Source organism: Aspergillus karnatakaensis (genome assembly GCF_047715665.1).
Source record: "Aspergillus karnatakaensis strain CBS 102800 unplaced genomic scaffold BJY04scaffold_9, whole genome shotgun sequence".
In the NCBI taxonomy this organism is placed as follows: Eukaryota; Fungi; Ascomycota; class Eurotiomycetes; order Eurotiales; family Aspergillaceae; genus Aspergillus; species Aspergillus karnatakaensis.
Genome location: NW_027395721.1, coordinates 20,442 through 33,808, shown reverse-complemented (window position 1 = coordinate 33,808; position 13,367 = coordinate 20,442). Strand labels below are relative to the sequence as shown.

General features: G+C 52.0%; 7 protein-coding genes across 7 annotated transcripts in view; 1 reads left to right on the top strand and 6 right to left on the bottom strand.

Annotated features, from left to right (window-relative positions):
- Window positions 1-1,064, bottom strand: part of BJY04DRAFT_168016 (translin) — a 1,603-nt gene extending 539 nt beyond the window's left edge. Inside the window, exons 1-6 of the mRNA XM_073709155.1 lie at window positions 932-1,064; window positions 827-863; window positions 693-746; window positions 478-611; window positions 270-375; window positions 65-150 (exon numbers count right to left, since the gene is read on the bottom strand). Of these exons, the coding sequence (XP_073574383.1) occupies window positions 65-150; window positions 270-375; window positions 478-611; window positions 693-746; window positions 827-863; window positions 932-997 (483 nt within the window). The 5' untranslated portion in view covers window positions 998-1,064. The remainder of the gene's footprint in view (window positions 1-64; window positions 151-269; window positions 376-477; window positions 612-692; window positions 747-826; window positions 864-931) is intronic.
- A 265-nt stretch (window positions 1,065-1,329) lies between these two features.
- On the bottom strand, window positions 1,330-2,176 carry BJY04DRAFT_181553 (DIM1 family thioredoxin-like protein). The gene is made up of 5 exons (XM_073710207.1): window positions 2,048-2,176; window positions 1,967-2,000; window positions 1,862-1,909; window positions 1,535-1,777; window positions 1,330-1,468 (listed from the first exon to the last, which is right to left on the bottom strand). The coding sequence occupies exons 1-5, from the start codon at window positions 2,126-2,128 to the stop codon at window positions 1,443-1,445; spliced, it is 432 nt and encodes a 143-aa protein (XP_073574382.1). The 5' UTR covers window positions 2,129-2,176; the 3' UTR covers window positions 1,330-1,442.
- Window positions 2,177-2,769: 593 nt separating this feature from the next.
- Window positions 2,770-4,586, bottom strand: BJY04DRAFT_215031 (Zn(II)2Cys6 transcription factor; the record flags this gene model as incomplete). Its single annotated transcript, XM_073715377.1, has 3 exons — window positions 2,770-4,342; window positions 4,393-4,463; window positions 4,515-4,586. The coding sequence occupies 3 exons, from the start codon at window positions 4,584-4,586 to the stop codon at window positions 2,770-2,772; spliced, it is 1,716 nt and encodes a 571-aa protein (XP_073574381.1).
- Window positions 4,587-5,052: 466 nt separating this feature from the next.
- BJY04DRAFT_181550 (N-acyl homoserine lactonase family protein) lies at window positions 5,053-6,204 on the bottom strand. The gene has a single exon (XM_073710206.1). The coding sequence runs from the start codon at window positions 6,138-6,140 to the stop codon at window positions 5,205-5,207; it is 936 nt and encodes a 311-aa protein (XP_073574380.1). The 5' UTR covers window positions 6,141-6,204; the 3' UTR covers window positions 5,053-5,204.
- A 410-nt stretch (window positions 6,205-6,614) lies between these two features.
- BJY04DRAFT_215029 (transcription factor domain-containing protein) lies at window positions 6,615-8,607 on the bottom strand (the record flags this gene model as incomplete). The annotated part of the gene is made up of 4 exons (XM_073715376.1): window positions 6,615-7,419; window positions 7,484-7,611; window positions 7,679-7,956; window positions 8,019-8,607. 4 exons carry the CDS (start codon window positions 8,605-8,607, stop codon window positions 6,615-6,617), a joined length of 1,800 nt encoding a protein of 599 aa, XP_073574379.1.
- A 419-nt stretch (window positions 8,608-9,026) lies between these two features.
- BJY04DRAFT_205694 (SDR family NAD(P)-dependent oxidoreductase) lies at window positions 9,027-10,040 on the bottom strand (the record flags this gene model as incomplete). The annotated part of the gene is made up of 4 exons (XM_073713625.1): window positions 9,027-9,211; window positions 9,280-9,578; window positions 9,685-9,921; window positions 9,979-10,040. 4 exons carry the CDS (start codon window positions 10,038-10,040, stop codon window positions 9,027-9,029), a joined length of 783 nt encoding a protein of 260 aa, XP_073574378.1.
- A 699-nt stretch (window positions 10,041-10,739) lies between these two features.
- BJY04DRAFT_215027 (flavin monoamine oxidase family protein) lies at window positions 10,740-12,495 on the top strand (the record flags this gene model as incomplete). Its single annotated transcript, XM_073715375.1, has 5 exons — window positions 10,740-10,920; window positions 10,970-11,038; window positions 11,087-11,226; window positions 11,277-12,185; window positions 12,241-12,495. 5 exons carry the CDS (start codon window positions 10,740-10,742, stop codon window positions 12,493-12,495), a joined length of 1,554 nt encoding a protein of 517 aa, XP_073574377.1.
- Window positions 12,496-13,367: the final 872 nt, after the last annotated feature.

Below are 13,367 nucleotides of genomic sequence, written 5' to 3'. Positions count from 1 at the left end.
GAGAGAGAGAGAGAGAGAGAGAGAGAGAGAGAGAGTGAGAGAGAGAGGGGAAGGACAAACGAACCAGTTCCTCAATCATCGAGACCAGCGCGAGGAGATACTCTTCCAGCGTGAGATGGAATGCGTCTTCGTCTTTGAGGTTTACGGGGACTGCAGTCGTGGTTGGTTAGTGGTTAGTATTTGTTGTTTTGTCAGGCAATGGCAATGGCGATGGCAATGGCAGTAGTAGGAAGAAGAGAGATAAGTAGAATGGAAAAGAAAAAACAAACCCCCAAGAAACCTCCCCACCTCCTCCATCGTCAGGAACGACGCCTCAGGCGAGCTCTTGTACTCGGTTAACCCGCCCAGCCATGCGGTGAGTTCGATGGATGTGACCTGTTTTCTGTATCAGCACCGTTCCTTCTAGATGCATGTAATTCGAGACGCTTAAAGAAGAACAGAAGAAGAAGGAGGAGGAAGAGGAAAGAGAAGACTAACTAGGCTCTGCAAATCCCTCGACCAGACCCCGTTGTACTTGTAGAAGGGGTGCTTGTCGGCGACGGCCTTGAGGCGGGTGATTTCATCCTTTTGCGCGAGGAGCTCTTTGGTCACGTCTGCGAGGACGGGGTCGACTGGATACGATTTTAGTATACTGACACACGCATGAAAAAGAGAGGAGTGAGCTAGAAAGGAACGTAGGTAAGGAGACATACGCTGAGCTGCTGGGGTAGAGTGAGCTCGGGCGAGGGTTGCTTGTGTGGAGCGGCCTGGGTTGGTGATGTTTGTTAACTTCAGTTCTATCTCCAAGTAGCGCGCTGAGAGCGTGGGATAAGTGAGGTATGAGAACCTTTCCTCGCGAGATTCTGCACGATATCTTTCAGTTCCTGCGATTGTTAGCTGTTGGGTCTTGTGGTTCCTGGAGCTTGGCGTTGAAAAGTTGGGTGGGACGTACATCTCGGACAGCTGTCTCTTGGTCAATCTTTGTCTGGAGACTCTCGAAGATAGCGCGATCGATCATCTTGCTGTTCTCTGGAAAATTGTTCCTGGATTGACCGGGAATTGAAAGACGATGGAGTCGTGCGGCGTGTTGATTGCTGGAAAGTTACGTCAAGAAGATCGAGCAGATTGTGGGGCGGGTTTGTGCCTGAGTCCTGAGGCGTAAATGGCGGAGGTATACTCCGGCGAGAGATCAACGATTTTCTCATCGAGAGCTTTATGTTACAAGTGAGTTCTTTTGAATTTGCCTAGCCTCACACTGGAGCCAAGCTTTAGTGACAGATCTTGGGTTGGTCTACGTCTGTTATCTCGATATATGCCTCCTCGAGAAACCCCCGCGTGTCTCCATAAGTCTCATAAATTCATTAATCTAACGGATCTAACAAGAGCACGATAAGCTCCCAGTGCTGACCAAAAAACAGCCTCAAGTAACAAGCTCCCTCATTGCGACTCCACCCACCCTGCCCTTAGTACCGGTATCTCGTGGAATAATCTACCACCCATTAGCCACCACCCTGCACCCAAACAGACAAACGCGCAAAAATAAGATAGAACTCACCCTTCGGAGAAACAACCAAGCCCCTCCCCTTCCTCGCGCCCTTGTAGATCGTCTCAATAATATCAATCAACTCCTGCTTATCCTCCAGCACCCAGTTCAACTTGTTATTGTTACCGGTACCGAAATCGCACATGATGTGCTTGTTCCGGAAGAAGAACATGATGGTCATCGGGTCGAAGAGTTCGTACATTGTGTTGAACTCGGGGACCTCGTCAATATCACAGAGGTAGATGACCGCGAAGTCTGGCACGTTAGCTTTGTTTGTTTACGGGATAAAGAGAAAGATGTGTATAGTTTCGTGGTGATGGAGAAGAGGGGCAGACTTACTTTTGACTCGCTCGGCGAGCTTGAAGAGGACTTCGTCCTGGCGCATACCTAGATGTTATTAGAAATACGTCTTGTAAGTAGGGGCGTGCGTTGCGATGGACGTACAGTCAACATCGTGGTCGCGGCCGAATCTGATGACCTGGTTTCAGTTAGCGGTCATTCTTCGAGACCGATGTGAACACGCACCACGAGCCGATCCTCCTCCGAGAGAATAGCTTGGTCGACGTGCCACGCTGTGCGCAGATGAGGCAGGACAACGGAACCCATGATGCTACGCTATGAGAAAAAAGCGAGTACGAGATGGTGATGTAAAACTTGAAGAGAAAGTGTTGCTGTCTTGTAAAGAACTTTAGGCTGAGGGTCACGTGCCGGTCTGGGGATACAGCCTAAGGCGGTGTGGCAGATGTTGCATCTTTCAGAAAATTCGGCAGAAAACGAACGCTCTTTTGCTATCTCAGATGCGTACAGAAACCTGCGACTCGAATGGAACTTTGCCGTGCTGCGATATGCTCTGGAATGAAATATGATGACTTTGTCCTTCAAATAAGCTAGAACTCCACCAAAATTGACTAAAGAAGCCCCAAAAGGTGTTGATGCAGAGGGGGCCCTTGTAGATAAGTGATCTTGTGTTTGTTGATCCGTACCTACCTACTAGTTTAATGGGATAGTTGAGTTATCTTTTGAGAATGCAGGAGATTATCAAACTGCTGTGGTTTTTCAAACTTGTGGCACTTTTCTCCCGCAGAACTCTGAATTCTATAGGTTCATTGATTCTTTGGGGCATCGAATTTCCAGTATCCAGACACTTGAACTAATATTCTACCGGAAGATGCAGCTGTCTGAGGACGACTTCATTTGGAACGCCAGTTTACCAATGCTCTCAAGGAGAAAGTTCTCTAATAAATCTGCTAAAAGCTCATAGCACCATCGAATAAGAGCGAAGACCAATCGACGCACCCATCATCAACGTTATTATCTATGGGCATCGAATGAGGGAGCTGCGATCCTCCGAGGCTGCCTGTAGACCTGAGTAAATCCAGCATGGGACAAAAATTGGCGGGATAATAGAATAGAGAAAGAACGCGTTGTTTCCTCTCATCTTGGATCGGCGCAGGAAGTGAATCCCACATGGTGTCCGCTTGTGGAGGGAACGTTCCTGCACTGGAGCCGCCGAGGGCATTGATGCGGTTTTGTATCGCGGCAGCCGAAGGGTGTTTCTTGCTTAGCATGTCCAGAACCTGCTGGCTGACTTGAAACTCATGGGCTCGCTCTGGGTTCAATAAATCGCTGTCGCTGAACGCTCGTGGGATTGCCGCGACTAGGTGTGCCCAAGAGTGTATTGGAAGGAGATATGTGACCTCTTCGTGGAGGAGAATCTCTTCGTACAATCGAGTGATGCAGGATGAAGCTGCCATCGAGCTGTATTTGAATAATGAGGGATTGTCGCGCCGGCCGAGGAAACTGGCTAATATGGTTGTCACCAAGTAGAAGATATGCAGCTCGACGACGATTCGACTATATGTTCGCCTGGTCGTGCTGAATCCATCGAAAAGTTGCAAGGACGATGGCAGGCTTTGCCTCCACAGACCGAGTTCATCCAGAATTGAATAGACTTCGTCCGGTGAAGATTTATCTGCTTTGCCAAGTTCCAGAACCTTTCTGAGTAATCTGCAAAGAGAAGTAAAATTGCAGAACGTCCAAGCCCCAATGTCTTGGTTTTCAAAGTCACTCGGTACTGGTAAACGGGCCCGAGTCTCCTGCAGGGGAAACATGCCGGGGCGTCCAGAGCAGGCCATCTGCAAAGTGTCACTATTGAAAAGATACCACCATATCCGTCGCACCCTTCCAGGGCTCTCCAGTCGAGAATAGGTTTCCTCCTCGTGCAATTGCAATTGGAGTGCGAGGCGAATGGCCATGCCGGTCCATTGCCAAGGGTTATCCAGAACTATGGCGTCGGGGGCGTATGGAAGCCAAGTACTCAGAATACAGAGACTGGTGAGCATATTCAATGGGGAGGCATCATGGTGCAAAAGAAGTAATACCTTGATGCGCCCGTAGATCGCCGGTGAAGACCATTCGACTGGCGAGGTTGATTGGCGCATGATGCTCCCAGCAAAGCATAGGCATTGTTGCAGCAGAGGAGAGCTTTGCACTTCTGGCTGTCCACGGTCGAGGACTGGTACTAATGGGAAAAGCTCCCTGAAATAGAAATCGCTCAACGCCTGGATGATAACCGGAGGTGGAAGAAGGAGGGCCTGGCTGGCTTTTAATATGTTATTGTCCCCACTAACAAAGTGTGGTTCAGGTTTAGGAGAGCCATTGTTTGACACCGAGCAGTTGATAGCATGGCGATGTAGGATATTAGGAGAAGGCGTCGCTGGTATTGTCGTCGGGGCCTGCAGATCCGGTTGCGTAGCTTCTGAAAGCGCCGTCGCTCGAGAAGTGTAACGTGCCTTTTGCTTCCGTGGTCCAATATGCGGTCTGAACTGGTCAATCTCAGGAACATAATTACTTTAGAAGGGTCACTTTACTGGCAATCATGGCCTTCGCCTTGACAAAGGCTGCAAACGCCACTTGGCCGATTCTCGAGATCACAGCGGACCTTCGGTAGTGAGTTAGACTCCCGATGTATTGTTCTCACACTAAAACCCACCTTGCGATGATGGCAGCGGATACACACGGCACGTGCTCGACGCTGTGCATCTGAAGAGCGCGCTTTCGGCATTCTGAGGGTAAGGAGCAGTTCTCAGGTAGAGAGCGCCGGGTGGTGGCAATGACAAAAGGGCGGTTTGCCGAGACCCGACAGAGTATTGCCGAAGCGTCTGCGTTTGCCAGCGAGCGCCGTTACAAGTATACCTAGGTATCCATATGAAGCCTCAAATATATTCGCGAGCCGACACTATTCCGCTCCCCACCTGTGCCGGGAGTAGTCAGGAGAGTTGCTTTCATACGGCGGTGTTGGAGGGTTTTGAGGCGGAGGATTTATGGATTAAGTGAGTTTACTAGAGAAGCAGTCTGTCCCTAGTGGTTTTCGCACTTTAATATCCCTACCTATCTCTTCATGACAGCAATTCGCATCCATTCCCTCGACGGTGTGCCGATTGTCGAGCACCGACCTTCGGGAAGAGTAAGCAGTTGCTGAGGGTGAAGACGATTACTATTTTACTAGAATGGTAGTAGATATCTAGAAGTTTGTCCAGAACGGCTCCTTGGATAAGGCATCCAACAAATTGTGTATTGCTATATCGCAGAACGAGTCCAGCATTGTGATAAAAGTGCCAGTATTTGCTTCAAATCATATAAAAAACACGCATACCACGCAGAAAACAATCATCACTCAAGATCAGTAATCCTTAGGCCGATACGTCTGCCGTTTGGCCAGTAGCCGGGGCGTATCAGGATCATGGCTCGGCAAGATGACCACGGCCGTCTCCAACGCAAACTGCTTGATCGTCTTCAGGGTCTGCAAAGCACGCATCGGATCATCATTGATGCCATCCGGCTCCTCCTTATCAAGCAGATCAAGACCATACGTTGCATCGCCAGGCAAAAGGTACGTGACGCGCTGGGTTTCGCCATTCTCGCCGTCCGCATTCTCGTCACTATATACCACCAGACTTATATGACCCGGAACGTGGCCAGAGGTATCCACAATGCAGATTTTCCCATCGGCTGTCAGCGGATACGACTGCGTCCAGGGCCCGAGAGGCCTTTCCTGCAGGTCCAGGTCCAGGTCCACGATTTTCGGAGCGAATCCTTCAGGCCAGTGATTGGGCGTTGCGCCCTCAACGCTAGCAAAGACAGGATGCTCGCCAAAGGCCTCCCAGTGTTCGCGGCTGATGTAGACTGGCAGATCGGGCGCCTCGGCAAGCAGGTCCTCTAACCCACCCGCATGGTCATTGTGTAGGTGACTGAGGATAACGGCCTTGAGATCGGTTGGCCGGATGCCTAGCGCACGAAGCTGCGCTACAATACCGTCTTTAGGTTCGATCTCGAATTGGCTTAGCAGGGTGTTGAATAGCGCGAGGCGAGGGTAATATCCGGGATTGTTGCAGCAGGGGGATTGGCCGGTGTCGAATAGGAAGAGGCCTTCTGGGTGGTGGATGAGGAATACACCGACTGGGAGAGGTGCGGTCCATCCCCGGTCACAAAGGGATCTCAGCCGACGGAGGATGCTGAGGGTGCTTATTGGTTGAGAGCGCATGGATGGTCTGATGCGGACGGATCCCGTTGTGAGGAATGTCAAATGCACATCCCCATGGCTGGTTTCTGATGTCATGGTGCTGAGGATTTGGGATGATCAGTCTTTTGAAAGTAAAGAAATTTATATAAGATGATTGTCCAACACAATGTGGAGGTGGTCGTTTATAAGAAATTAACCTAAACGAAGGCCAAGGGGATTAGCCGAATAGAAATCGATGAGCCGACACCAAGACAGCCGTGTTTGCCGAGGGTTGGTTTACCGGCCCAACCTAGGAAATCGCGAGGTTTTTTAAGTTAACTACTTGTGCAATGGATATACAAGTAGGGAACCTGGAACTCAGCGAAGTCGTTGCTACGGCCCCAGCTCCTGATATAGATAGCCTCCTTCAGCATCTCCATTCCAGAACGCTGATCGTCTATTACGCGTTCCGAGCACGGCGCAGGAAAAGCGTTCAGGAAGACAACAATATCGCTACCCAACTACATGATTCAAAGTACACCATATCACCAGCTCACAATCACCCACCCAACGCCAAACCCCCTCGGCAAATCACCCAAACAAGTACTGATAAGACACATTCGCACCCCCCGTCTTCTCATCAATCACACTCCCCCACCACCCCCCCCTTCCCCCATGTCCCTTCTCCTCCCAAACCTCCTCCATAAGCCCCCTCGCCGTAAGAAACATATTATACCCCGTCTCCTCATTCCACCACGTACAATACTCCCGCGCCTCCTGGCGCAGCACCTCATCGCTCGTCTCACACCCAGCCAGGAAAACAGGAAGGAGGAGCTGCTTTTGCAGCATGAGAGCCCGTCGACAGCACCGGACGTTGTTTAACGCCCGTCGCGCAAGATACTCGAGCATTAGGGGCGAGTCCTTGTCGTGCCGCGCTTTGAAGACCCGCTCGATGTAGATGAGGAGTCCGTACCGCCAGGATTCGGCGCAGTGATGCGTGTCGAGGGTGTATTGGGCTGTTTCTTCGCTTTGGCTTTCTTCTGGGGGTTTCTCAGGGTGTTCTGTGGTTTTGCTAGGAGTGTCGGTGCAAGTAGATGCGGCGGGTGCGGCGTCGGAGAATTCAGGCGCAGACCAACTCCGAATCGCGCTTTCGAGGGCGAGTACAGGGGCCATGTTGAACGTGACGCATTTCATCGTCGAGGCTACTTCGAATTCATGTGCGTATGCGCCTAGTGCCACCATGTGCTTGAATAAATCCTCAGGACAGCCGGAGATGTTATAGAACGATCCTTCGCACCGAGAGCGGCTGGGATCGGGGGGTTTGAGTTGGGAGAGGATGAGGTGGTCTGAAAGGACGGTGCCTTGTCGGCTTGTCATGGCGAGGGTTACGTCCCACCTGGGAGAGATCAGCGTATCAGCGGTGGGGATTTAGAGGGGAGAAAAGAACAGGGATGATCTACCAAGCAAGCATTCCAATCTGGGCTTTCATGCGCGGCGTCTTGGGAAGGTTGAGCTGCTCCGTTGCTTCGAGGATGCTGTGTGCGCGGTGTAGGTATTGCAGCCAGGGGCCAGATGCGGATGTCGCGCACTTTCAGATGTTAGTTCTAGTTGTGCAGACTAACTAATGAACTAGCCAACAGATGGAAAGAGCATACATCAAGCGTCATGAGAATGAGGATTGCATCGAGGAAAGTCTGGCCAATTCTTGAAGTCTTCGCCTGTCCTTCCATTCCTCGGAGCAGCTGCACGGCTCGTTGTTTGTGGTATGAGACTTCGGCGGAGTTATTCCCTGTTGTTCGATTGACATGCTTGTAGGATAGTGCGAGAATACAGTGTAGGAGCAATTGTGACCCTTTACTTGTCTCGAGATTATGCCGGAATGGATTCGCGTCAAAGTCTTTCGTCAATGGGAGGACGCAGAATTCCTTGTCGTCTAGACCGCATCAGCATACTGAAATACAATCGCCATGAACAACCAAAGAAGGCACCTCGTACAGCGAGCTATGAGCCTCTTCCAAGCCTCCGTGAACCCCGCCTCGCCTTTGCTTGGTTCCCTCGCAGGTGGGATTGCAAAATGCGCTGCGTCGGCGTAGAAGTCGCCTATTTGGCCTGGGTCTGGGATCTGTGCAATCGACGGGCGAAACGAATCGAGTGAGTTCTCTCTCGACGGCGGCGAAAGTTCCTGCGCGAAATCCATCTCGGAGCTTTTAAGATTTCCAAGCTGGAATTGCGTATTGGTGAGGAATAACGGATCGTCGAAGACAAGGCTCGTGTCCAGGAATGAGTTTAGTGATGTGCTGTTATTCGGCCAGTTGAGGAAGAGGTCGATGTCCTTGGGGAATGGAGAGGATGCGGTTGGTGCCTTGTCCAGTGGTTGCGGGGGTAGTGAAGTCTCTGGTTGTGTGTGAGTTTGAGCCTGTGTAGATGCATGCGCTTGCGTCTGGGTATTGTCAAGCTCATTTTCCCCTCCCCGTTGAAGTTGTCGGTGCGCTGTGTCTCTGACTGGGGCAGTACCGGTTGGCTTGGTCTCGTTGCGCCGGCGGCGTTTCCGACTGGGGCCGCCGACGAACTTGAATTGTGCCATTGGGAATATACAGTTGGCAGTACTCCGTAGATGATGCTAGAGTATATGAGTAGATGCTTGATCCCTGTGAGGAGACTGATGACAGAAAGTTTGTAGAAGAAGAAATCCAGGATCCTGGATGAAAGGAAATGGCCGGGGCCCCCGCACCCCCTCACGCGGGCATGACCTTGCTCACCACCTTGGTGTCACTGAATCTGTCTACAGTACCTGACTCGCGTACCTAGCTTATCTATGAGGTATACTGGCTTTCTGGACAGTGGAGATCCGGTATCTGCAGTGTACGTCGTACAGCTTATCCCAAGACACGCAGATTGATTCCAGTTGGTTCACGAGAATAAGCACAGTAATTCATTATCATCACAAGACCACAAATTACAAACCACAAACCACAAACCACAAACCACAACCCACAGAAACTACTAATTATACAACCCCCCATTAGCAGAAAGCGTCGACCCCGTCGTCCACCGCGCATCATCCGAGCACAGAAACGCCACCAACGGCGCAACATCATCCACCTCGCCCACCCTGGCCGCCGCCGGCGTAGACTCAATCAGCGGCTGCATATCCTTGAGAAACTGCTCATCGCTCTGGAACCATTGATCTGTAGTAGACACTCATTAGTCTCGAGTCTCTCACGATAGTTATAGTATAACCAGTAAGTGTACTAACCTGTAGCAATCGGCCCCGGATTCACCGAATTGACCGTAATCCCATGGCTCTGCCCTAATTCCTTCGCCCAGGTCCGGGCCAGTGCTTCATTCGCTGCTTTCGTAGCTGCGTACACAGTCTGCCCGCCAACGCCGAGCCGCGCACCAGCAGAGGATATAAAGACGATCCGCCCGCCTCTGGGCAGATGCGGCTCAACAGCTTTCGTCAGGAAGATAGGCCCCTTGACGTTTGTGTTGAAGTGGCTGTCGTAGAAGGACTCGGTTGTTTCGGTGAGGGGCGCTTCGTTGCCTTGCGCGGCGCTATTCATTACAGTATCGTTAGAGTAGATTAGATTAGATGACGAGCACTAGGTAGGATGAGATAGGCGATTTCGAAGCGCAATGTCAATGGAGTAAGTATACTTACTTATGGATCAGAATCTCAATCTTCCCCGAGCTGCTAATCTGTAGCGCCGCCTCAACGAGTTTCGGCGCCTCGCTGATCTGCCCTACGTCTGCTTGCACGACGACGGCTTGTGTGCCGTTCTGCGTGATTTCGTCGGCGACCTTTTCGGCGCGCTCGCGGCTGGAGGGGGAGATGTAGTTTACGACTACGTTTGCGCCGCGTTTGCCGAGGAGGATGGCGATGGCGGCGCCGAGACCGCTGTAATCAACCACTGTTAGAGGGAGTGTGAGGGGTAAGTTGGGAGGGGGAGCGTACCGCGATGAGCCGGTGACGATGGCGGTTTTGCCGGTGAGGTCGAGGCCTTTAAAGTCGGGCATGGTTGGAGTTGGCCAGCAGAGAATGTTGTTGAATTGTGAAGGATTGAGGGGTCTTGATAGTGAGATGTGCGGTTGATAAGAGTAGCGACTGTATTCTGCTCGCTGGTAACATCCTAGACTGGAGCTTGGATAGCTCCCCTCCCTCGTCTCTCTGCGATGGCGTAATGCGTAACCATGGCCTGCACCTGCACCATCCCCGGTTGCCGAGATAGGATGTATCGGTCTTCCTCGTATGGCTTGTTCTTTGTCTATACTGGTTCTGGAGATCTATGCTCATCGACCGGAGCATGATTGGACAGGTTATACTTCCCGAAAGCAGCTGGGCGTCCTACCCAATGCGGCAAACATCCCAACTCCAGCCCCAGTTGGAGATCGAGCTGGCTTGCTCAACTCACCAATAACCCAAGGTACAAGCCATGATAAACAAAGAACACCAGATCCGGCGAAAGCTACAGCAGAGTGAAGTGCGACATCTCCTGTTGCAGACTAGCGCTTCATTTCTTTGTTGACGGCAAGGCTGATCTGGAGGTACCTCTTTGTTCTCTGCCGGGGAAGCGCAGCTATCAGGATTGAGTTGAACCTAATGTCTTCACCGTATGAGGAGCGGCGGAGACGGATTTCCTGGTGGCCGTATTAAGAGGGGAGGTCAAGTAAGAAGCGCCGGTATGGCTCTGTCTTTAGAACTCTTGTGCATCTGCAATGGCGCCTAGGTCTCGCGATGGGTATACCTGGACTCCTAACGATGGAATCACCGCCGGGTTGGAAACCGATGCTGTTATCAGTCCTCAGCGGTCCACCTCTGGTATCGAGGTGTACGATGTGATTGTTATAGGCGCCGGTTATGCTGGGCTGGTAGCTGCGCGCGATCTAGCTCTAGAAGGTACGTTCACCCTCTCTCCACAAAATATCAATACCAACCAAGCCTCCAGGCCACTCCGTCCTACTCCTCGAAGCGCGAGACCGCATCGGCGGACGCACCTACAGCGTCAAGCACAACGGTAAGCCCAGCCCGACCACACCCCCAGCAAACCCAGCTCACAGCGCAGGCCTGATCTACGAAATGGGCGGAACCTGGGTAACGCACCACATGGGCTACCTCTTCCGCGAGATGGTCCGCTACAAGATGGACAGAGACGTCATTACGACGGGAAGCGCCGAGATGGAGAAGGGCTACTACAGCATCAACGTCCCAGGCAGGTCCAGGTCCAGCTCTTCCCTCTCCTCTCCTCTGCTCAGCAATATCAATTCCAACTAACTACAACAACACCAGACGCAACCCCCCGCACCCTCCCGCACGCCGCCGCAACAACCCTCCAATCCCACGCGTGGGACACCTTCATCAACATCGACGGCCACTTCACCCGCACAATCTGCCCCCTTCCACACGCGCAACTCATCAACCCGATCGTCCCCCGCAGCACAGTCGAGAAATGGGACCGGCTGTCATGCAAAGACCGGTACGAGCAGATCAAGGATGATCTCTCCGCTATAGAGCGCGGGCTGCTCATTTCCCTGCTCCTGCATATCTCCGGCGGGACGATGGAGAATACCTCGCTGTGGGATATGATCCGCTCGCATGCGCTGCTGATGCACAGCTCCGAGAACTTTGGGGATGTGTGGCTACGGTATAAGTTACGGGGTGGGCAGAGTATGCTTGCGCGCGGGGTTTTTGGGGAGGGGGTGGAGGCGGGTGGGGAGTTTGCGTTTGATATGCCTGTGAGCTCTATTTCGCAGAGTCAGGAGTTACAGAATGGGAGTGGGGGTTCTCGGGTGACTGTCCACACGATCAATGGAGAGGTCTTTCGTGCGAGGAAGGTCATCTCGACTATCCCGTTGAATGTCCTCAAGGATATTACCTTCCAGCCGCCGTTGCCCAAGGCGAAGCGGGAAGCCGTTGAGATCGGGCATGTGAATCACATGATCAAGGTCCATGCTGATGTTGGTGGCAGGGAGCTGGAGAGGTGGAATGGGATGCGGTATCCAGCGCTACTAATGTATGGGTATGCGGATGGGGTGTTGTCGACTGGCGATGTGCATGTGACGGCGTTTGGGGCTGATGAGCGGCCGCATTTCGTTCCTGAAAAGCATCCGGAGAAGGCTGTGGAGGAGTTGAAGCGGTTGCATCCGATGGATGTGAAGAGATTGGTACAGTTGTCCCTATTATTATATCTCGGAGTGGTGAACTAAGATGGTTGAACAGATCTTTCACAATTGGAGTTCTGATCCGTACTCGCAAGGCGGGCCGGCGTGGTGGAGGCCGGGGTATATGACGAAGTACCAGGAAGCTCTTCAGGAACGCCATGGAGATGTCTTTTTTGCTTCTGCGGACTGGGCACATGGGTGGAGGGCGGCTATTGATGGGGCGATGGAGCAGGGGGTTCTAAATGCAAGAGCGGTGGCTAGAGAGTTGCGGCAGGAAAGGAGGGAGAAAGGCGCCGGTGGGAGTAAGATCTAGATGCTGTTTACTGTTGAGCCAAGTACAGCAGGGTGAAGGAGTTTGTAGGCGTTCATAACGTGTAATTAGTCTTCATTTCCCGACTGTATGCTGTTGCAGTGGAATTGACAACCCCATGGAAAGCAGTACGACGTGAGCTGTAAACCATATGCACGAGGGCCATCAGACTCTCCACCCGAGCACAGAAATACTTCCTAAAGGGGAGATCCACGTTTCACAAACGCCGCTTTAAGATACATTAACCGTGAGGGGCTCTTGTAGCACTGCCCCTCATCCTGACTGCACGACAGCAGCAGAGTCTCTCAGCCTTCTCCTGACTATTCCAACGTACCTTGCATTGACAACTCTTTCTTGCCGAGCACCCAACCCTCCATTCTTCACTCTCCCGACAATGGCAAAGCACGAAAAAGACCCCGAAATCATCTCCCTCGCCCGCACCCTCAAAAACACCCCCTGGTGCGAGGAGTACGAGAAGATGATTTCCGGAATGCTGTAGGCTCTATCTGCCTATCCACACAAAAATCTATTCTCGATCTAATGGACTACTGACATCAGTACTCCTCAAACAGATACAACCCCAACCACCCCCTCCTCCTAGAAAGCCGGCACCGCGCCCGCGGCCTAACCCACAAATACAACACCCTAGACCCGAACACCGGCACGCAAGCCGAGATCGCAGAAAAGCGCACAGAACTGCTAGCTGAGCTGCTCGGGAATGTGGGCAAGGGAACGGTGATCGAGGCGCCGTTCCTACCGGATTACGGATGCAATGTGATTATCGGAGAAAATTGTTTTGCGAATTTCAAGTTCGTCATACATCTTCTCTTTTCCTCCCTCACCTTACCGGAAATCCTACTCCACGCTCTAGAAAC